Source organism: Agelaius tricolor, unplaced genomic scaffold, assembly GCF_023055355.1.
Source record: "Agelaius tricolor isolate 1412-34295 unplaced genomic scaffold, bAgeTri1.0.p SCAF_20, whole genome shotgun sequence".
Lineage (NCBI taxonomy): Eukaryota > Metazoa > Chordata > Aves > Passeriformes > Icteridae > Agelaius > Agelaius tricolor.
The window spans coordinates 9,773,127-9,796,616 of NW_027269280.1; the positions used below are offsets into that span (position 1 = coordinate 9,773,127).

The 23,490-nt window shown below is 47.6% G+C and overlaps 1 protein-coding gene and 2 long non-coding RNA genes across 5 annotated transcripts in view; 2 read left to right on the top strand and 1 right to left on the bottom strand.

Moving 5' to 3' along the window:
* TPCN1 (two pore segment channel 1) overlaps positions 1 to 23,490 on the bottom strand; it is a 42,328-nt gene that overhangs the window by 18,598 nt on the left and 240 nt on the right. For 2 of the 3 annotated variants that reach the window (XM_071445477.1, XM_071445478.1), the window contains exons 2-7: positions 22,827 to 23,385; positions 6,052 to 6,176; positions 3,458 to 3,634; positions 2,508 to 2,621; positions 1,558 to 1,688; positions 300 to 388 (exon numbers count right to left, since the gene is read on the bottom strand). In XM_071445477.1, the coding sequence (XP_071301578.1) occupies positions 300 to 388; positions 1,558 to 1,688; positions 2,508 to 2,621; positions 3,458 to 3,634; positions 6,052 to 6,176; positions 22,827 to 22,938 (748 nt within the window). In that variant the 5' untranslated portion in view covers positions 22,939 to 23,385. Of the gene's footprint in view, positions 1 to 299; positions 389 to 1,557; positions 1,689 to 2,507; positions 2,622 to 3,457; positions 3,635 to 6,051; positions 6,177 to 8,791; positions 9,713 to 22,826; positions 23,386 to 23,490 lie in introns of those variants that run through there. The other variant, XM_071445479.1, reaches the window with a different exon arrangement.
* LOC139598747 (uncharacterized) lies at positions 11,812 to 14,721 on the top strand. The gene is made up of 2 exons (XR_011681999.1): positions 11,812 to 12,025; positions 14,101 to 14,721. It is a non-coding gene; the product is annotated as an uncharacterized lncRNA (long non-coding RNA).
* Positions 15,684 to 18,783, top strand: LOC139598748 (uncharacterized). Its single transcript, XR_011682000.1, has 2 exons — positions 15,684 to 17,858; positions 18,444 to 18,783. It is a non-coding gene; the product is annotated as an uncharacterized lncRNA (long non-coding RNA).

The following is a 23,490-nucleotide window of genomic DNA, read 5'->3' on the forward strand; positions in this document are numbered from 1 at the left end:
GATGCAGAATAAAGTGTTACACTGAGGAAGAGCTGGTGGAAGCAGAGCTTGAAAACACACACCATTGACTGTGCTCTGGAAGAGGTCAAAAGGACTTTTGTCTCAAAATTAAATACCCAGCTTTCAGATTTTTTGGATATTTTAACTCTGCCTTCCAGACTGCAGATGAAATGGGATAAATGGAAGATCCTGGCAACACTTTGGATCTGATCAGATTTATATTCATCCAGGCTGTTCACGTTGCTTTTGGACAATCACTGGTTAAGAGCATCACTTCTCCACCCATAAATACAACTCACCCAGAATAGCAAAAATCACCATGAAGAAAAGCAGGAGGAGAAGGATGTCAATAAATGGTGGGAGGGACTGGAAGATCTGTCGCAGATTTCTGAAAAATAAGAGAAAACATTAATAAATTAAAATTTGCACATTTACTCCTCCAGGTTGTCAGGGGAAATAAAAATCCCCACCACCACCCCCCCACACTTGAGGGCTTTCTTCCCACTCCCTCCAAGGATTAAAAGTAGAAAGCTTGCTAAATTAGGATCATTTCCAAGCTACCCATCTGTCCTTTGCAGTCAGCTCTCAGGTACTGCAAACAACACTAATGTCATGTTGTCAGCTCTCCTTCTGCAGACTGAAGACCAGCCCTGATTCACTGTGCAGTTTCCAGGCAAGCCCAGGAGCAGAGCCAGTGCAGCCACACCCTGTGCTGGTCTCCCTGAGCTGGTTTATACACCCAAGCCCTGTGCACCACCAGCACATCCACAGTTAGCTCACAGTGGAACAATCTCCAACACAAATGCCAGTGAAAGACACTGACTTTCCTGGGATGTTTGCAGGATTTTGCTGGAATGCATGAAATAGAAGCCTCTCTGAGTCCCTCAGAGAGAGAAAGGAATGCAGGGATTAAATTGGAACCTTTAGAGAAAATGAAATATATTAAGCCACACAGACATGTAGTAAAAGTGTAAGCTTTAGTTTTAAGTGAGTAGAAATATATTTTAAGTGCCTTAAGAAACTGTGTTAACTAGTAAAAGCCCTAAAGCCTAGTTTAAAGTTCAGCAGCGTTACCTTTCACAAAATTTACTTAGTGCCAGACATAATGAAAACAGCAGAACATTGCTTGCATTTCTGGATAGAACAGACAGAATTATTTGCATGAACAGATAGAAGTACATGTGTAGATTTTGGGTAAGAACTGACACTACTTTCACACATTAGAATCAAGCTCGGATAGGAAGAATGTTTTAGAATAGTGTTTTTAGCCGATTGGATGATTTATGAATAAAATCCCACTGTATTGGGGTGCAAAGGAAAAGGAAAAAAGGGATAGTAGCTGCTGCTCAGAACATCAGGACTCTATGCCAGGAAGCTTCAGCACAGATCTCAATACTCTGAACTCTTCGAGACTGACGTATTCACGCAATAAACAACCTTACACCAACCAACAACAGCTCCTGTCTCTTTGAAGACCCAAGACCCATGCCCAGCTCGAGGATCTGAGTGCTTTCCCTCCAGCCCAGCCCCAGGAGGGAGGGCAGAGCCCAGCATCACCTTCTGACAGCCCCACAGTAGCGGCAGTCCACGAGGAAGATGCAGCGCAGGGCGCGGGTGATGCGCACGTGCGAGGTCTGGCGCACCAGCACCACGATGGCCTCGATGAACTGCACCAACAGCACACACGTCTGCAAGAAAGGGGGGATCAGAGGCAAAGCTCTGCCTCACCACCTGTTTATCTGCACATCTGAAGGATGGGAGGTGTCCCTGAGTGTCAGAACCCAGGAAATTCCTCTGGCTGCCCTGCCCAGGGGGCTCAGAGCCCTTGGCACAGAGCCCAAGACACCTGTGCCTTTGATCTTGACCCATGGAGCAAATAACCACCTTTATATAAGGAATTACAAGTCAAGAGAGTTTAAGTAGAATAATAGTTTGTCACGGGGTGAAAAAATAAGATTTTTGAGGTTTTTAGAATGGGGGCTCAGGGTCACAAGATGGAGGAATTTGGGCGTGCCGTGTCCTTTTTCCTTCTTCTTCCTACCCTCCATCTTCTGGGTGATGCTGGCATTTTTGGATTGGTTTAGAGTAGAAGCTCACTGTCTAACATAGGTGATAGGCATTGGGAAGTTATGGTAAATAATGTAGACATAGTTTTTAGTATAAAAAGATAATACCACCCTGAGGGTGTCAGTGTGCCTCTGTTTGACCTGCTGAATGGACCTCAGCAGGCCAGAGAAAGAATTTTATAAATAAGATACAATAAACAACCTTGAGAACGAGAACAGAAGAGTTCTGACTCCTTCTTAGACTTTCTAACATATTTTGGGGTCACTGTGAGCAGCAGAGATTCTGAGACCTGAGAGTTGAGGGATCTCACATGAATCATCCGGGAGCTGGGACACAGCAGCTACGTCACCCTGCTGCAGTGCAGGCCAGTATTGCATCTGGCTCTTTGGCTCTTGGAGGTGCTAAAGGAGAAACCCTGGCAATCAAGCAAGAAAACTCACCTTGACCATAGTCCTTTTGTGCCTGATAAAGGTTTGGAAGCCCAGCCACCTCATCTTCATGGAGAGCTCAAAGACGACCACGATTAACGCAAACAGCTCCAGGGTAGCGTGGACCTGCCGCAGCACAGGCTTGGTGAGAACAGCAGCACAACAGAGGCCACACTCCTGCCCCTCCTTTTCCAAGGAGCAGCTGGGTTTGACAGCAGTCTGAGCATTGCCTTGTGGCATGCAGGAAAACCCCAAGCCACTCTTTTACAGCTAACAGAGCAGTGTTTTTCAAAATTTCTATATCTACTGCTTTGTGCTTTCATTAAAACCTGTACAGTTTTTCTCTAAGCAGTACCAGGCCAGAATTTCCTGAAATCCATGTCCCTTCTGGGCTTGAGCAACACAGGAAAAAAGTTACTGATACATTTGAAACAAAAGGCCAAGACATCAACAATTTGAGCAGAAACACTTCGAAAAAGATGGAGATTAATTTTTTTAGTGGAACACAGGAAGGAGAGCTTCTGGGCAGGGAGAGAAGGGTTTTTCCTTGAATTAGAATTCTGGACAATCACAGGGAAGGTCCTGATCTGTGTTCTAGGAACCAGTGGTAGTGCTGGGGTAATGGCACCAGCCCTGACAACAGCTTTGAAACCACCCCATCAAAACCCACAGTCTGCTGAGTTATCTCATGAAAAAGGAAAAACCCACTTATTTCTGTTACTAAATGAAGAACTGCACAAATTGATAACACAAAATGAGTATCACTTTCATTGTGGTCTGCCTAGATCAGATGGAAAAAGGAAGTTTTGCTGTCTGGCCTATCTGCTGTCAACCATTTACAGAACAAACCAGGTGGATTTTTTTCCTCTTACTGCCTCCTCCTTCCTCTCTGTTTGGCCATCATTTTCCTCTTCCCCAGGCTGCAGAGCAAGCAGACTTTGCCATTTAGGGCCAGTACTCACAAAGATGCCCAGGCGGAGCATGGGGACCGCTGGGGCCTCGCACAGGGACAGCAGCAGCAGCAGCAGGGCCGTGCTCAGCTCCATCAGGTAGAAAAGGTGGTTGTGTGCAAAGAGGTAGGCAGCGAGTGCTTTGGCATTTTTGGGGTGGGTGAAGAACTTGTCATTATTTTCTCCTTCCTAGGGCAGCAGGAATAAAGAAGGCAACAGCATTAATGACTCTTGGTGCTATAAAAGAGTAAAGAATGCAGATTTTATAGGGATTAGATACAATTCCCAACAGACAATTCCCATTTACAGCCTGTTGTTAATGTGTTTATTGAGGAATGGACTCTACACACACGGGATATCCCCTTCTGCTCATAACCACATTTCAGTAATGAAACTCTTTAATATCCACAAACTCCTGCTTCAGAAACCCCTGAGACTTTTCACAATGAGGCAGAGAGCTGGGAGAGTTTGTAAAGGCAGGCAAAGAAACTTCAGCTGACATCCCAACACAAACACAGCACTTCATTTACTTGCAACTACTTCCACATGTTTACAGACTTATTTGATTAAACTTCTCCAGGACAGAACACGAAAACACCCAGATAAGCTCCAGGGCACCTGGCTGACAGTTGTTCCTCCTTATCTTGGCCTTGCAAAATGTCTGGGAGAAAACATTGGAGCACACACAGTGTTTTCTGCTTCAGGAATATAAGACAGACTCCATGCAAAATTAACGAGTCTCTATGCTGATTTGTCATTCCCTCTTAACTAGAAAGCTTAATTAACATTAAAAGGTCAGATACTCCATCTTAACACTTTGCCTACAACTGATTTTCAAACAGCTACATCGTGACTATTTTTACCCCTAGGATGAAACTTAGTTTGGGGAGATTTTAGAGGGTTTTCATCAGAACCACCCAACAGCTTCTTCTTTTTCTAGAGTCAACAGTTCTGGCAAGGGAGCTTTTGTTACTCACAGGAAACTTGCTGCCTCTTGGGAACTGTCATAAGAGATCACTTTTCCCCAGCAGGGCCACACAGATGCACAAGAAGTGGTGAGGTTTTATTTAAATTAACATCTTCTCAGGCAGGCAATTACTGCAAGGACAGCCAAGCTATTACTATCAAAGCAGAATAGCTGTGATTGCAAAAGGATAACGAGGTCAGGGAACTCTCCTTTAGGAAGTGAAGCATTCTCCAGACTTGCACAGGAGAGGGTTCCCAGTGTGTCTCACTGACTCCAGCTCACACTGGGTTTCAGAACAAACACTGCTGGGTCAGAGAGCTGGGCTGGAGCAGGACAGAGCCAGCCCTGCACAGAGCCCAGGCTGGGATCAGCAGGGTCCTTCCCATCCGCCCTGGCAGGAGACACTTGTGGAATGACAAACAGCCTAAATCCTGCCTCTTGAGAGCCAAGCAATGCCAAACGTGCCTGGACAGCAAAGCCCTCTTATCCAGACCCAACACTTGCCTGCAGCCACTGCTCACAAACCTCTCTTGAAGCGATTCTACCTCCTTTCAAGGACAGTGTCACCGTGGCCATTGGTGAAGGCAGCAGCAGCAATCATCCCCATCCAAAGGGCCAGGCCTGCTGTGCCCATTACCATCAGAGCTGCACAGCTCAATGACCCTTTGCAGAGATGCTCCAATAATCAGGAGTTTAAACAAAAGCCTGGGATGGAGGCTGGAGCCACCCTGCCATTGTCAGGGCTGCTCCAGCACACCACGGAGCTCAAGTGTTGTCAAGGTCCAGCCTACACTGTTTTAAAATATCTGAGAAGTGAGACTTCTCAGTCCTGTAGGGTCAGAGCACAGACAACAAATAGTTTCTGTCACCTTGCAGTGGTTTAAACAAAAAAAAAAAAACAAACCCAGCTGGGTCTAAAGCACCCCAGAGCTTTGAAAGGGAACAAAGAGAAGGAAGGACGGACAGTAATGGAACCAGCAACCACTTCAGACTGGACAGCTCTGGGAGAAGCTCAGTTTTGGTGGCTAATTGCTCACACCAGATGTACAGCAACCTTAAAAAAGCAAACCCTTAGCTGCAGTAAGGATGGTGTTTCTGGTAACTGAAGGATGGGTGGGGTTTGATTCTTTGTTGTTTTAAATATTATAAATTTCACTCCTGGGCTGATCCTAATCCCAGCATCCTTTTTAATCCTGTAGAAATCAAGACCTCTGCTTTCTCTTGTGTCTCACATGATCTGCAGGACTTGACTGACACTAATTGGGCCACCCCATGGCCTAGGCAGGTTGGGACCTGCACTTGCAGAACAGGAGAGCACTGACCATTCCCCCTGGAGCACCTGCAGAAATGACAATCTGTGACCAGCTACAGAAACCTCCACGCCAAGGTGGCAGAACTGTGCACATCCTGAACCCCCAGCCAGCACAGTCCTTTGGAAAGGATGGGGATTTTGTTGTTGGTTGCCCCAAATGACTCCCAAAGCATAACTGGAGGTGCCCCCAGCACCGCCCCACTCCCAAAGCAGAATCCTTGGCAAGGCACTGAATTTTCAGCCGCAGAACAGAAGCTGTTTGTTTCCCATGGCCAAGAAGCAGTGTAGCTCCTGCAGAGCATTGTCCCCCCATGCAGCAGGGCTCACCTGGAGGTAGATGGCTGCCTCTTGGTAGTTCATCTCCCAGTTGTGGCGGGCAGAGCTCTGCTGGGCACAGCACTCCCTGGCCGCGGGGCTGGAGGCATCGCTGACCACGTCGTAGCTGCCTCCATCTGCAGCAGAGAAACAGGGATCAGCCATCAGCAGGCTCTGGGATCACAGACAGCCAGAGCAGCTGGGAAAGTGGCAGCTGCACACTGACAAATTGACTCTTGGCAGGTAGGAGCTTTAAAGAGACACTGAAACGCAGCACTTGCACACGGGGAGGCTCCCAGAAGATCATCAGAAGAGACAGCTTCCTACTCAGTACAGCAAGCAGCTCTCCTGGCTCAGGGGTGTGTGCTGTCATGCCTGAAGCTTGCTATCAGCATCACAATCTACAAGCAGGCAGGTAACAGCCACCAGCCTCCCAGGGTGGCCAGCCCAGTGAGGAGAAGAGCATTTGCTGCAGGAGCAGAAAGCTTTTGCACGTGTCCCTGGAGCAGAGGCCATGGAAGGATGGACACAGCACTGCCCCTGCCATGGGGCACCAGTGTGAGGAGAGAAGCTGTCAGGACTTGGAGCAGAAAGCCCCATTTCTCCCAGCACTTCACTAAATAACACATCAACACTCTGAGGTGCTGATGAGTACTGACACCCCTCTGATGCAAACAAACCGCAAGATGAATTTTCTGTTCACGCTGCACACATTAATTCTGACATTTCTGAGCGCCTGTCCTTCTCACCAGCAAAGAACTACAGAACAATGCCATACTGAATGTGTTAAACAGATTTTGTAAATAAAGATTTTGTTAGAAAAACCCCAAAACAATTCAATTGCAAAAAAGCAAGTCCCAAGAAGAGCTGTGCCCTTCCCACAGGAGAGTTATACAGGGCATGTATGTAAACTCCAAAATAATTGCCATTTTTGCATTCTGCAGCCTCAGTACTATTAAGACAGATGACAACTAAGCAAGAAGACAATTACTGTACAAAAAGGGAATGTCACTTGGTTTCTTCTTCTGGGACTGGGGGTTTTATTTTACCTTTGACAAAGAATCCTGAGCAGAGAACCCCCAGCAGTGACACCTGCTTAGGGCCTGTGGTGGAGCTAGCCACACTCTCAGTTCTTCAGAGTTTCAAACATTCCCCACATCACATGGTTGTTCCTGCTCTCAGAAGAGACTTCCCTCCTCCAGTGCCTCATGTTCCCAAAGTGGGTACATGTAAAATTGAGCTTGCCAGCACAGCAGTGCTGATTTCCCCCTTTTTTTATGAGCACAGGAGCTGTGGTGTGGCAGCTCATTCCCTCTGTGTTCAGAGTTGTTATCTGAGAGTGGGCAAAAAGCACCACGAGGTTCTCTTCCCCTCTCATGACAGCCTGCTGAAGATTTGCTGTGACAAAATAATCCTGGATGAATTACTGATTCAGTCTCTCCAGAACACCCTCTGGAGTGGAGAGGGAGCCCATGCCAAAAACTCTGCACCCGCCAAGAGAAATGGCACCATGTGCTCCTGGCAGAGGCAGGGAGTGGGAAGAAATCAGAGCCCCTTCACCAGTGCACAGCCACAGCTGCCTCTTCCACCCCCAAATCAAATTAAGATAACATTTCTCTGGGGTTTGTGAAGACCTTCCAGATTGCACACTCAGGTTGCTGAGCATTCTGCAGCACGAAGCCTGTTTCTCTTCCTTGCTTCCCCCACACCCTTAAAATACCACTCAAAATCTGGACAAATGTCTGAATGAGGCCGGTTCCTCCCCCACACCCCTTGATTTAGCACAGCTCTTGAAAAAAAAAAAACCTGAATGATGGAGTTTTTATTTATCCACGGAGCTGGAATGGCAGCCTTCTGGTTTGTCTGCTTTTTAACTAAGAGATGACAGCCATATGCAAAAATCAGAAGCGTTATATTGCAAGCTCTAAAAAGTTCTTAAATGTTATTATTTACAAAGGTTTTGCTGGGGATGTGTCCCAAAAAGACAGACTCCCTCAAACTGCAGCCTGAGAGCAAAACCTTTTCACATTTGATGATAAACAGTTACAGGAGGAGCGTATCTTCATCAGAACCTGGACTTTACATTGCAGAACATACAAAAATTATGAGGATCAAAACACACTGTAACCAAAACAGCAAAGGTTTGTAGCATTAACCTAAACATTAACACACTGGACCCTGCCCAAAGATGCCAAAATCACCTTTAACCCTGACAAAGATACCAAAATCACCTTTAACCCTGAAGCAGCTCTTTTGCAAAAATTAACCTCTCTGGAAAGGACAGACACAAGGAAAGACACCCCAGCAAAACCCAGGACAGGACCCCGCTCTGTGCTTCCCACAGGAGAGCTGTCCCAGCTCTGACACCAAGGTTGCAAATACAAAACAGCACTCAGAGATGCAAATCAGAACCAAAAAACAGCTCTAGAAATCAAGATGCTTTCCTGCTGTCTAAACCAGGCACAGACAACAGCAAATGCACTCGAGTGTTCCGGTGGGGAGCTGCATTTTGTGGATCAGCTCCTTCCCCATCAGGTACCAGAAGGTTGATCTAGCATCCCTGAGGCAACAGCATCATCTGGGTCATAAATAATAATAAAAATAATAATAAATTCCAAGAGCAGCCCTCTGACTGTGTGCTTGGCAGCCCTCCAGCGAGCTAATTTCCTCAGCTGCTCCCATGATAACAATGACACAGACTAATGCAAGCTCGGCTCCGCTTGTGCTGCACCGCATCCCCGACGGCGTTTACCATCAGTATGGAGCTCAATGAGATAGGAGGATCTCTGCACGGGGCTCCCGGGATCCTCGAGGTAGATGGCAGGCAGCTCCCTCCACTGCATGGCAGCCCCTGGTGCTCGCAGCCCGCCGCTCCTGCCTCCCCTTCCTTCCCAAAGCTGCTCCTCGGGGCCAAGCTCCGCACAAAAGATCCTGCTCTGCTGCCTGCAGAAGTGAGCGGCTTCTCCCCTCCTCCCCTCTGAGGAAGGGCTCAGTGAGAGATCCTTTCCCTGGGTGTTGCCCAGGGTGAGATTTTGGAAGGTCGAGCTGCAGGATGAGGAGTGAGATCCTTTGCCTGGGTGTTTCCCAGGGTGAGATTTGGGAAGGTTGAGCTGCAGGACGAGGAGCTGCCAGGCACAAGCGTGGTGCTGGCGAATGTGCTGCGCTCTCGTGTTTTGGCATTTAGCACAAGTTGCTCACGATGAGCTAACGGGGAGAGGAGTGGAAGTGCTGAGCAGGCACAGCAAGGGATCTCCAGCACGAAAAAGAAAACAGATATTTGGTGAAGTTTGCGGCACGAGGGGCACGCCAAAGGAAGAGAAGTGAGCCGGTCACAGATGGCAAAGCTTCCTTCCTTACACTTGTGTAACTTATCCCAGGCGTTCCCTGAAAACAGAGAGAGGCAGGGAGGGAGGGGAAAAAAGAAAAGAGGAGGGGGGGAAAGAGAAAAAAAAAAGGAAAAAAAGGAAAAGCAAAACCAGCTGGCTGCTTACACAAGGCATCCAGAACGAGACTGCCGGGACTCCAGCATTTCCATTCAGTGCAGCCGAGCATGCTCCTGTGTAAATAGTTTCCATATGTCATCATTACAATAAAAAACAAAAAAACAAGGAAGAAAGAGAAGGAGCATAAACTTTCCAGAGCCCAAACCTCTCCCTCTGCAAAACAAATTCCCTGCTTAGGGGAAGGAAAAACTCTCCATGGGCCGAGAGCAAACAAACTCCTCTCATTCGGAGGAGCTCATGCAGTCAGAGGGGATCTCTAGGGCAGAGCTGAGAGGAGAATAAGGGACAGAAAACATCCACAGGAGGCTGGGATAAATCACCCTTTCCAGCCAGCTATTATACATCAAACTGAAGTCACGCTGGAATTCCTGGTTTTTGATGTCTGCACTTCTTCAAATAAATAGTAATTTTTTCAAAATTCCAACAAACTAGTAACCTCCTACAAATTCAGAGAGTTATAAACCAACCCTACAGGGCAGCTCTTCCTTTTGCCTTGGAGCTCCCCCAGCCTGGCTCTCATTAGCCAGTTTGCCAGATGTTCTGCCTGCCAGACAGCACACACTTTTTATGGCCTTGCACTGAAACAGACTGAGATTCCCTTACTGGCTCACTGCCTGACTCCAAAGCCTGCACTGGACTTCCCAGGGCTGTCTCCTAAATGCTTGAGGATGGTTTGGATGATAAGTTTCCATCCTGCCCAGATATTGCTATTTTATCAAGTACATCTGTGATGACAGAACACTGCAGAACATACGAAGGCAGAAGTGACTTAAATCAGCAAAAAATATCCTTATTCTGTCATTCATACTGTTCATGCATCACGTGTGGAGTCAATGTAAGATGCAATATGCAAGTTGCTCCAGTGAGTTCCATGTGTGAGTAATGTTTCTCTTGACAGGCAAAAAAAGAAATGCCAAGGACACACAGCTTTGGAGACAGGACACATCTTCATTCATGTGGCCTTGCAAGGTCCCTGATCCACCAAAAGAGGGAGGAGGAAGGAAAGCATCACCTCCTGCACTGGGGAAAGGTCAAACTGTCCAGGCACCAGTGTGTTCAAGGCTGGATGGGGCTGGGAGCAACCTGTTCTCCAAAAATGTGTCTGTTCCTTCCAATCCAAAGCATTCCATGATTTTACCATTCTACCATCCAACTGGAGTCCTTTTTTTCAGGCTTTGCATTCCTCACTGCCATAACCCCCTCTATTTCTCCATCTTCACTGGATCTGTAATTCCCAAACTCAGACACAGAGCCCAAGCTTTTGGTTTAAGACAAACATAATACCAGGCATCCCACAGCACTGAACATGAGCCCATGGAAGAAGGCAGATCCCAGCAGGATCAAAGGTTCTCTTGGTGCTTCTGGATCTCCCTGAGCTCACACCCAGGAGCCCTGGGCTGGCTGAGGTTTCTGGCTCTCTGCTCCCTGAGGCTGTGCTGAGGATGGACAAGGAGAAGGACAGCAGTCCACAAGCATTCCTCTCCTGGAAAGCTCTCATCAGCTGAACGCTCACTACAGAAGGTGCCAATCCATAAAAAAACATGGAAACAAGGTAGATGCCTACCCTTCCCCAACACAATCTGTGCAGGCATCTTCAGTCCCAAAGCCAAGATTTTAGTCAAGTATTGGAGTTGTCCCAGCACCAATGAGGGCATTTTCCCTTCCAAGGGCTCACAGGCCATGCAGCTTCACCTCCAGAGGATAAATCTTCCCTCCCTCCTCCAAGGAGGGTGATAAGAAACTGCTCCTTCCAAGCACTGAGGCACAAACACACATGGGCTTTTCTCTTCAAGGCCAGGCTCACCTACCCCGGAGAAAAAAAGCTGGGAGCTGCTTGGAAAGCACAGCTGGTCTGGCACTTGGCCACACATCTCAGAGGTGAGACAGACAGACAGACAGGGAAATCTCTGCCTTTGCTGCCTGATTGCCAGCTCAGTGCCGTGCCAACGGGAGCATCGCAGGGCTGGTCCCTGCTGCCCAAAACATCTCAGTGCCTGTCCTGGTTCAGGAGACATTGTGAGGAGGAAGAGAACAGCCATGGGGAAGTCTAAACAATTTGCTGTCAGTTTGTTGCCTAGAAAAAAAGGGCATATCCAACAGAGAGCAGTGCCAAGCCCTTCTGCTACAGGAGAAATAATCTACTTCGGAATATTTCGAGCCAGCGTAACTGAGTCATGCTCTTCCTTGGAGACAACAGCACAGCAGAAACATATGCAAAGGCCTCGGGGCTCTTTGTCTTACTGTATTCTCACAGCACTCACTTGCTGTGAAGCTCAACAAATAAAGTCACTTCAGCTTCCTATTTAACACAGGAAAGTTTTTTTAGAAAACACGGACGTTGCCACTTCCTGCGAGCGGTGAAAGGCGACTCCAGCGACGTCCTCGCCTTGACTCGAGGATGCAGCAACACGAGCTCACATCCTGCCTCCATCACCACAGGGAGCTGAATCCTCGTGAAGGAGGAGCAGATGTCCCTCAGCATGGTAAGTCACATTTTCTATATCATTGCCTCTTCTCAGTCGTGCTCCTTCCACGGCAGACAGCTGATGGGCAGCGCTGTTTAATTAGGGGAGCGCTGCATCCTCGCTAACATCTGCACTGCACACATGGAAAACCCCCTGGGCACAAATGAGCACCATGCCAGAAGAGCTAAAGCATGGTAGGAAATGGTTTAGCCCCAGCAGAAAGCCTGGCTCCATCCAGGGGGCTCTGAGTGAGGCACAGCCAGTTAACCCTTTGTTCTGAGGCTTGGGAGAAGGGCTGTGATCATTCACTTGGATGTTCACTTCCTGCACCACCCTCCTGGGGACAGAGACATTTGTAAGGAAGAATAAAAAAAAAATTAAAAATTAAAGACTTCCAGGAAAATAAGGATGAGGATAATTTTCCCCATGTACAGCAGCCAAGCTCTGTTGGTTGGAGATGCTCATCTGTGCAGTTCAGTGCCTTGTCTCCCCAGGACACCTGCTCTCCTCTGATCTCATCCCTGAGTCACTCCAGCTTTTTTTTTTCCTCTTGAAATATGATGTGGGAAGTTTTGGCCAGGAACTGTTTGATCCTGGGACAACTTTCACTCTTGAATACATAGCAGCAAGAGGCAGAGGGGCAGATCCCTCCTTTTTGGGATGTCTGGAATCCATAAATAGGTTAGCAAGACTTCAGCAGCTGAAGATGAACTGACAGATGCAGACCACCCCCTGTCTAAACCCTGCTCCACAAAGCTGCCTCCTGACAGATGTGGGATTAAATCCTCCTGCATCTGAGAGTCCATGAAATATCACAGGGAGAGCTGGAAGCAGGCACTCCTGCAAAATAAAACTGTGGAGCACAGGAGTTCCTGCCTTAACAGAGGTGCCAAGTCCAATCCAAAGCATTTGTACTCAGTAAAAGTCCCACAAAATGAAAGGTTGCATTAGGAAGCTATAATTAAGAACCTCACTTGTGTCAAGCCAAATTGCTGCTGGTTTCATATCCTTTATTTCTTATCTCAACAAATGAACCACAACACCACCAGAAAGGAGAAGCCAAAGCCACAACAGAAGGATCACCTACGACTCACATTATCCATCCTTTCAGCAGCCAATATGCTCCATAATCTCATCACTCCGATCGTATCACGGCAACAAAGGCTTCACACACACTGAGATAAAATTATACCATAACTGGAATTAAATATCTGAGTCATTGAGGGGCTCTATGGAACAACTAATGAATGGGAAAAACAATTGGAAGCAGTTAAGGTTTTGCTGAACCGAACCAAAAAGGAAAAACAGAAGAGACAGCTCTGCCTAAGGCAGCGAGAGAGGCCAGACGTGAAATACACACACACACACATTTCTAATTCATAATTTTGGAGGAAGTAATGGAAAGAGACAATATCACAGTCCCTCAGCTCTAGCATTTCTTTAACATATCCTGTTACATGAAGGTATTTCCTCTTTTTGTTCCAAAAAGGGAAACCAGTGTCTCCTGCTTTTAACACATTAAAGATCTGCTTTGGCTTCAGTAACAACACAATGTCAGCAGTTTAGGAGCACGTTCCTCATTTCAATTCTCCAAAGCAGAGCCTCTGGATTTCCCTGATGCAGCTTGGAAAGATGTTTGATTAAGCTGCAATCTGGCCTTTTAAAGGAGAGCAGTGTGCTGCCAGGACTGACTGCCAGCTCCAGCCACCAGCAGCTCTCCAGGGAAGTCACAAATTCAGCACTGGGAAGCAGAGAGGAAGCTTTGGGAGAAACCAGGATTAATTTGGGTAACAAACCTCCAGCAGGGCCAAAGCAGCACTAGAATGAAGAAAGCAGTAATAAGGTATGTGCCTTACTGACCTTTTTTTTCCCTGAAGAAAGAGGGATAACAGGAAAATAACATAAATTTAAAAGCTAAATAACAAACTCTCAACATCTTCCCGTGACAGGCTGAGACCAATTAGAGTTATTTGCTGTGGTGCAGCAATGCTAAGGAGGTAATTGTGTTTTGTAGTGTTAGAACACGACTCCACCACGCTGATTCCTTTGAAATACAACACTGCCACATCTCCTCTGCCTTGTCCCTCACACAGGGAAGAGAAGCTGCCAACTTCAGAGGAAGACACGTGTAAAGGAGCAGGGAAAACCCCAGTCCCCAGAGCTGGGGAGCTGTTCTCCATTAGGAAAAAAGGCTTCTGCACATTTGGTGGAAACCACTGCTGGCAGCAACTGGAGGTTGCATTTAATGGCTGGAGAGGAAGGAAGGAGTTAAACCATTGATGTGACATCTGCTGAACAGCCGATTTTCCCTCAACTGGTCCTTGCTTCAAGTCCTACAGCCCTCATACAGAACCACATCTTCAGCAAATGGACAACCTTGATTTCAAAAGTCTTCCACACACACAAAAAATATGTCCTTTGAATCCAGATTTTAGAAGAGCTACTGCTGGTTTCCCATTGTTTGCCTGGAAATCTTGGCTGGCTGGCCTGCAATCTCCTGCCTGGTGCAAAACACCTTCTGGGGCTGCAAGAAAGTCACTCTCATGGCAATGTTCAGACTGCCTCAGCTGCAGAAATCAAAAGTCATCTGCTGATTTTTAAATGCCAGCCTTTAGAATCAGCTGTTTAATCTCTGTTTACTGTGGGGATGGAAGAATATGTCATACGATGACTGTGTCATCTGACTTTTCAGCAAATATAGAATATATTCAGTATTTCTTGAGCTTCCCTGTAACACTATTGGAGTGTTTAAACCCTGAATTCCTGACAGGCTGGAATAATTCAATATGATTTTTTATTTCTCAAGTCCTTTAGAGCACCTTTAACTCTGCTGACCACATTTCTCTTCAGGATTCTCCTCCACTCCAGGTGCTATTCCTTCATTTGATATATATTTATCTACATATCTGTATATATTTTGTGTTAGCCAGTTCAGATGTGGTACTGTGACTTTTTGCTGCCTCTCCAACACCTCTAAACCCTCCATCAACGTTTCTGTTTTCTAGGCATTTGTGCTGCCTCAAAGTATAGAAAATTTTGAATGTTTAAGTCTTCTCCTTCACAACCACTAGAGATAGGGTCCTGCCACCAGCTTTGTATTTGAAGAGAAAGGGCTTTGACTTGGTCACTTCATCCCCCTGACCCAAATGTCAAAATTTTCCTCAGTGCTCCCACTTCCAGCATTCATCCCTTAGTCTTAATTCCACAGGCATTTCTTCATTTGGTTAATGAAGACCAGGAACATATTGGTGCATTCTAGTGAAATCCACTTTGCTTTTGTGCCATAAACTTCCCCAGATCTGTGGGGGATAGTGAAAATACTCTCTCTCTGCAAAAACAGTGATAGCTGGAATAAACCACAGGCATTCCCAAGTGGCAATACAGAACCACACACACATTAGGTGGGAAATACAAGTGCAGCTGAGCTGTCCAGCCCCAGAGAACCAGGGGGTTTAACACAGCTGTGCAGACAGAAACATCCTAAATTTTGTTCCCCTACACACAAGCAGGAGAAGAAAAGCCTTTTGTTCCAAACAGACATCACCAGACTGAGATTGTGAAAGCAACACTGGATGCTCAGTGTGATTCAAACCACAGCAGTGCCCTCTTGCCATGTCCAGGATCTGTCCCCAAGGCCAAGGTGCTGCTGTGACACCTCCCTGGTGTCCCCAGGTGAGGCACAGGTGCCTGAGCATCCTGCAGAACCACTCACAGATGGCCCAAACCCCAACCCTGCTCCTGCAGCTCCCAGAAAGCAAGCAGCCATGTGAAAAGCAGCCTTCTTCTCCACATGCAAAAAGCAATTATGGTAAAGACACAGAGAGAGCCCTGCGAGGTGCAGATCAAAAGCCAGAGACACGGGAGGCAGCAGAAGAGCCCGATCAAATTCACCACACTCTCCCCAGCTTAAGGATCAGAAATGGAGCGTTCTGCCTCATAAATTCTACTTCCAGCAAATTCAAGCCTAAATCCCCTGAAGGCAATAAGGAAAAGGCAATCAACAACAACTCTAACCACTTCCCAGATGCTCCTGTTTAGTTTATACAGCACTTCTTACAGCATTGAAATGGGTAAAATGGGATTTCAACGCAGGGGGGCTGACGGCAGCAGGCAGGATTCCTCAGTGAAGATACCAAGGGCAAAGGAAGTTCTGAGAAGCATCATATTGGTTATGATGAGTGAACTCAGCGTGCTCAGCCTTTGCTCATTTTAATCTGCCAGTACGCAGGCTTGGCTAAAGTGAACATCCTGCATCAACAGTGCCTTAAAAATCCACAGGAACCACAAAATGAGGGGGGAAAACGAACAAAGTGATGCATTCCCTGGGAAGCCATGAAAAAACTAATCACTGTTTGTTTCCAACTGTTGTTCCGCTTCCTGAGCCAAATGTTTCCAAGTCAGCTGTGGTGGCTGAGGAGTGACCGGTTCGAGCTGGAAAGTTGTCAATCGAAAATTGCAGCTCCAACACTTTCAAACTCCTTAACATCTTTTATAATTCCAGGACCACCTGTTCAAAAAAAAAAGCAGAGCCCCCTGATGACACAACACATGGCCTTATCCCACATTTTCCAATGAAAGCAGTCAGCTCAGGGAGGAAACACCCTGTTCCTCTGCTCTAAGCCCAAAAAAGATGGGAGATGTGCCTGAGAAGACACACAAAGGGCAGGGGCTCCTACCCTCAAAGCATCAAGGTCATCACTCTCATCTTCAGGGATTGTGGAGCTTCCAGACTCCTTGCCCCACTCTGCAGGATCCCCCCCTGGATTTACAGTGTGAGGTGATCTCCATCCCCAGTGCTGCAGGAGATGACAAAGGAGAAAGAACCATTTGACTCCAGGATAATGGAACACTACCCCAAGTCTTCTCTACCTTGTAGATGCAGTTACCAGCTCAGATTTGAACAGCATGGGGCATTCAAGACAAAAATCACTGGGTTTTTTTCTTCTTCTTTTTTTTTTTTTTTTTCTCTCTGCATGAAAGAGTCAACAGTGCAGAGATTCTGTTTGACAGAGCATCCCACTGTGAGACACACAACGTGTGCATTGTGCAAACCACTCCCCTGCAGAGCTCAGAAAACAAGGAAGGCTTGGAAAAAATACCCACAATGACTGCAGCCCTCGATACCTCCTGGTGCTTCACTGTGCTTGGGGTTCTTCCTCTGCAGGCACCACAGAGCCACGGTGAGGATGTCTCCACACAAATGCTGCTGAGTTTTGGACAACACAGGGCTCCTTCTCATCAAAGAAAGCTCTACACAAGTATTTAAGCACAGCCCTGCCTTAAAACCTGAATACGCAGGACAAGTGAGATCCCAGAGGAAGGTTCAGAGCAGAAATATTTTTCATTATTTCTAACATCATAGCAAAAGATCCCCAACATCTTCTAAAAAGCAGCATTTCCCTCCTTCCTCTGAGCTTACAGAGCTCATCACCCAGGGAAACAAATTGTACTGAAGGAGAAAACAATAATCTCCTTATGTTTTGGGTGTTCGTTTCCCTTTCCAAGATTTTCACCCCTCACTCATCTCCGAGGCAGTTTTTGCTTCGCTTTGCTTGCTTAAAACATTCATTTTAAGTCATCTAGGCCAGGAAAGGATTAGAGGAGCCCTGGCAGAAGTTGCAGAATGCAAGGCTGTTAGGTCAGAGAAATGAGACTTCCAGAGGCAGAACCAACAATCCACCACAAAACCACCACTTGTGCTTTGGAAAAAATTCCTCTCTCTATAAATTTTAAGCAGGTGCATATTAAGAAAAATGAATCATGCACAGCAATGCAAAACAGCACCTCCTCATAACAAAGGAATGAAGCCTACCTGTCCACTCCTGCACCAGGTGCAATCAGCACTTTCCAGGTGAGATTGTGACCCACAGTGGCATTACCTGACTCACCCTAGGTGCAAGGAGGAGCTGCTCCCCAAAATGAGACCCCAGTCCTCTGCTCTGGCCATGTTTCACCTCTAAAGGCAGCAGCAGAAGCACTGTTGCTGCTGGAACTAATTAAAGGCAAATTGGTAGAACTAGGGGCCATGACATGAGGAAATATCCTGCACAGCATCCAAGAAAGGCACCAGATAATCCAAAAGGCTGTTTAAGAGCCTGGCTGTCAGAAATCTTGGAATCTGCCAGGTCCAAAGCAAGCAGTTGCTTGTTCCCTCATCCCCTTCATTCCTTCACCTTAATTAGCTGCAGCATTTCAGACCCAGTGCCTCAGCCCAAGCAGCCCCTCTGGAACAACCCTTGCTTCCACACAAGGATCAAAACCTACAGATGCTGAAGGATTTATTAAATCTACCAGGTGGCTGAAATGCCTCTTTTCCCCCAAAGGCAGCAAAGCCAGAATGACTCCACAAGCAGCACAGGTCCCAAGAGTTTGTGTGGTTGCAGCATTTTCCAAAGGTGGGAAATTTGTTTCAGGTGTTTATTCTCTGCTTCCTCAGCCCTTCAGGAATTGTTTTACACCTGGAAACCTCAGCCATGGCATGATGCTGGAATAGGATGAGTTTTGAGGCCCCTCCAACCCAAACCATTCCAGGATTCTCTGAGATGATGCCATGAACAGATGGGATGAAGCTGTGGACTACATGGACAGGTTTAACCCTCTCACTGCCAACACAAACGTGTTCAGGAACCAGATCCAACACAGAAGAGATTTCTGTCACTTCAGGTTGGCTTGGCTACCAAACACATAAAAATCCAAGTAATTCACATGCCTCAAAAAGAACATTAACTGCTCCAAATCTCAAGTGTCTACCTGGGGCTTAGTAAATGATTTTTCTTTAAGACAAGTTGGGTGTCTACAACATCCATTGATGCTGTAATTAGGCTCTGTGCTCAGAACCACCACCTGAGTCTCCAGCAGCCAGTTACAAAAGGAACAGCTTTGCTGAAAGCCCCTTCCCACATTCCATCAGGGAATTGTCCCAAGGCAAGGGCAGAGGGCCCCTTCCAGCACACTCCACATATTGTTCTGCCCTGGGCTTTCCTCGCCCAGCACTCCTGGGGCAGCCCCTTCACCCTCACCAACAGAGAAATCTCATTTTCTTCACATACCCTGGGCTGCCTGCTCATCCCCAGCAGTGCCAGGCATGTATTCACCTTCCCAAACAATTCACCTGCCCAAAAGGCCAGGCTGGCTCTGGTTTTCCTGACAATTCACTTCTCAGGCAGCAGAAAGTGAGATTGCACCTCACTCAAAGCAGTTATAAGTTCCCATTTTCCAACAATCCTTCTAGAAAACATCGCTCTTGGCTGTTGCAGTTGCTCCCCCACCTCCCTAATAATTAGATTTTTACCTCAATAGCAGATGCAGTTGCTTTCTTGTAAAAAACCCAGAGTTGAAAGATGACTTCTTTCCCCCTGCCATCACCCATTGAGTGACAAAACAGACAATATCCCATTGTTCCATGCACAACACTCTGAGCTGTACTTTCTGCTCTGAACACACTGCAACTCTACTTGAGGCTACAGCAATTTCCATGCAGGAGGCAAAGGAGAATCTTGTCTCTGATCTAATACAGGATAAATCAATGTGCACTCATTTATTGTTTATAGCTCCCATCAGCTCAAGGAGAGACACTGTCCTGGAGTTTCAAGGCTATCCAGGCTGCCTTTGTAGATGGAAACAGACACTGCACTGAGGAGGTATTTTGAGAGCTCTGTTCAAACATTTCCCAGGAGTTCAGGAGGGATGGGAAATCACTAAACTCTGGCAGGTTCTCATCACTCTCAGGACAGGATTTTGGGAAAGGCCAAGCCAGGTTCACACCTCCCTTCTTGCCTTCTATAGAAATTCAGTTTCCTATTAGTCACTGCCCTCGGGCAGGGGCTGGGGAGCTTAATTGGAGTTTGTGTGAGATGCTTGGATAAGATGAGCTGGGGAAGGGCAGCTCATATTCATTACTGTGCATCCAGGTGATGCAAGAGCTTCTCCCTGTCTCCTTCAGCTGCTGGAGCTGCAAAGAAAAATTACCCAGCCCAGTCAGAAAACCATCAGCACCACAGGGAGCACATTTTTCTGGATGTGGTCCGAATTCCTGTCAACTTTGCAGGATTCTGACCCTGTGTGGTGGCTGCAGATGGGAGCTCCCTGGAAGTCCTGAATCCCAGCACAAGCCAAGCAAGGCAGAGTTTAATATTTCTCCCCATGCAAGTATTTTCTCTCATTAAATGCTTAAGAGCTGGAGGATTTGGGAGATTAATTTTTGCAGCTGGACATTTTCTTTAAGAATGCAATTTTCCACACAATTTTCCTCCTTTAGCTCTCTTTTATTCTAACCCCAAGACACCCACTTACCCAGGAGAGGACTCTCCTTGCAAGGTTTGGCAAGGAATTCACTCCTGCACTTCAGTCCTTTCTTTTCACATCTGCTACAGGCTTGCTTTCAGAAAACCCTGTTCCTACTTATTTCCACCCAGAAACTTGTCTCCAGTTCCAGGCAATCAACACCAAGAATCCACAACTACAAATTCATTTATCCAAAGACCTGACTGGAACAAAACCAGACTATGGATAGGTTTTTTTTTTTTTTTTTAATTTAAAAGCACAAGAAGTTCCTTAAAAACCACAAGAGCTGATCCACTGAACCCCAGAGGCACACAGCACTCAGTGACATGGTTGTGACATGAGAAGAATGGACTACAATTCAGAGGAGTTTGTGCACACAGGAACACAAAGCAAAGGTGAGATTTAATTATCAGCAACCTCAAACGTGATTGAACAAGGGGCAGCCTCAGCCATTCTGTCTTTCCCCAGGTGTCACCTGGAGAGGATGGGGGGTCCTTCACTGCAGTCCCAGCCTGTTCTGGGGACTCAGCTCAGTGAAAGTTTTGTGGTTAATCTGCCATTGAATCCCTTGGAGTTGATGATGGCCAGGCACAGTAATGAGGGAGCTGCTCCTCCAAATTCTGGCTGAATATGCAATTATGAGAGTTTAAGCAAAGCCAGAAGGAAAAAGCCTCCTGACCTTCCTTGTCCCCATGTCCTCACCTTCACCCTGGCAGGCTCTCTCTCCCCTGCACTTCTCACACTTTTCCCCTGGAAAAGAATAGCTTCTGACTGAAAAGGTGACATCACACAGTTCTGTTAATGCCATTTCAGCCCTCAGCAGCCAAGGGGAGGCAGAGCAGAGGGGACACATTTGACTCCTCACAGCTTCCACGAGACACAACTTTGCTGCATTTCACAGCAGATTTTCTGTGCAGGCAAAGAGCAAAAGCTGGGCTACACATTCTAGTTTTTAAACAAGCTTACTTTTGCCAGTGCTGCTGTCAGTGTGCTCACTCCCTGATTTAAGCTTCCCGCTTCCCAGAGATAAAGGTGCCTTTCAAGTTGTTGATGCCAGCCTTCCCCTCCTAATCCCTCATCCCACCCTGACTTCAGAAGGCTCTGTATCATTCCCCATTGCTTCCAGAGCATAAGCTTTATATTTCTGCAGCAAATCCAACTTTAACAGTGATTAAAACATACAAATAAGAGACATTTCATTTGAAGGATGCCAGGAAATGAGTTCTCAAAAACCACACAGCGATCCTGTAAGAAGCACAAAATTGGTCCCTAAAGAACCTCCCTGTATTTCAATGTGGAGAACTTTATTTATTAATACATTCATTCTCATGCCTGTGCTTTAACACAGTCATGCTGGCTTCCAGCAATTGTTAAGCCTCACACAACTTCTTCTTTGAAGGGATGGGAGGCGAGGGAAAGAAAAGAGGGAAGAGTGATTAAAATTAGTCACAAGGAATCCTATAAATACACCCGTGGATGGAGGAAGAAATCTCTCTTCTATTTAACTTAAAAATAGAGGGCTAAACTTTAAAAGACAAACAGATGGGATGAAGCAAGGATAAAACAGAGCTCAAAGAAAGTCAACTGGGCAATTTATTCAGGGATCTGTATTGTGGGGTGGCAGAGGAGGAGGAGGAGGGGGAGGGAAGAAGAATCTTGATTATCCAAAATTAATTCCTGGGTTGGGAAGCCATAAGGGAACTCATCTTATTGCTAGAGGTATTAAATCTCAGAGGCAGTATGGCACAGAGCTATAACATGGAAGAAAGGGATGCCTGGCCAGGAAACAATGCATTTGTTCCAAAAGTTCAGCCTGTGGCAGCAAGGGCTGGATCACAAGAGCTGTGTGTGTGCACCTGCAATTGGAAGTCGTGGGGATGTGGTGGACAAAACTGCACAGATCCATCCACGAGGTGTAACACCAACCAGAAACTCTGTGAACACACTCAGACACATCTGCTGCCACATCCAGCCTGCTGCAGGGCGAGGGCTTTAATGAAGGCACACTGAGGAGAAAAGCAAAGCTTCTGAGGCATGGTGGCTGCTGTTTTCCCCCTGCCAGTGCTCACAGGCTGGCAAAGCCCCACTGAACAGCACATACTGTCTAAAACTACCGCAGGCTCTTTGATAACAGCACAACAAAGACGTGGAAGGCATTTATCAATACTTCTCTTCTTGGAAAAATCAGGATGTAAACTAGAAACAGACAAAACAAGCCTCACAAAGTGCAGATGTTTATGGTGCTAGGAAAAGACATGAGATAACTGCAGTGGGACAGCGCCAAGGGAAGGACAGCGCGCAGGAAAGGGCTTAAGGTCATGGGGGAAACCACGAAACTGTGTGGTACAAACAGCACTGGTGGGACCTGCCGGCCCCGCGGTGTCACAGGGAGCTGTGAGCAATAAACGAGCGGCAGCAGCCGGACCCGCTGTTACCGGGCAGCCCCGACACCGAGCCCAGCTCTGCCGGTCCCAGCGGGAACAGCGGCCACCCCAACGCGACAAACCCCGTGCGGGCAGCGACAAAGCGCTCTTACTTTCGTTGGGCAGCTCCTCCCGGTCCGGCTCATCCAGAGGGGCTGAGGCGCTGCTCCCGCTGTCGTCCAGGGTGAGGATCAGCGGCACATCATCGTCCATGCTCACCGCCATGCCGTCCCTCCGGCGGCGGCCCCGGGGCTCTCCGCAGCTCTCTGGGGCGGCGCGGGTGTCAGCAGCTCTGCCGGGCCGGCCCGAGCCCGGGGCGGCTTGCGGGGCACCGGGACACCGCGCTGCGCGCACCCATCTCCGGACAGCGCCGAGCTCCCTGAACAGCGCAGGACAGCGGGATCAGCGGGGCCGTGCGGGCTCGGTGGGGCCGTGAGGGCTCAGCTCACACGGCGGGGCTGCCCCTCCCAGCCCGGGCACGCAGCACGAACCGCTCCTGGGCGAGCTGCTGGTGCCGCGGCTCCGGGAGCAGGGCCGGCATGGCGCTAGGTGTCCCGGGCACACATGGCTCCGTCCGTGCCCCGCAGCACCCGGGGCCGCCGGCAGTCCGCGCACATCAAGTTCCCGGAGCGCTTTTGCGAACTGCGCGATGCCACAAGGTCACGGACTGCTCTAAAAGGTGATGGAAAAGGAAGATGAGGCAGGCCCAGGACGGCGCCACGGGGACATCTCACAGCCGCTGTCCCTGTCCGGTGAGAGGGACACCGGCACGCCGCT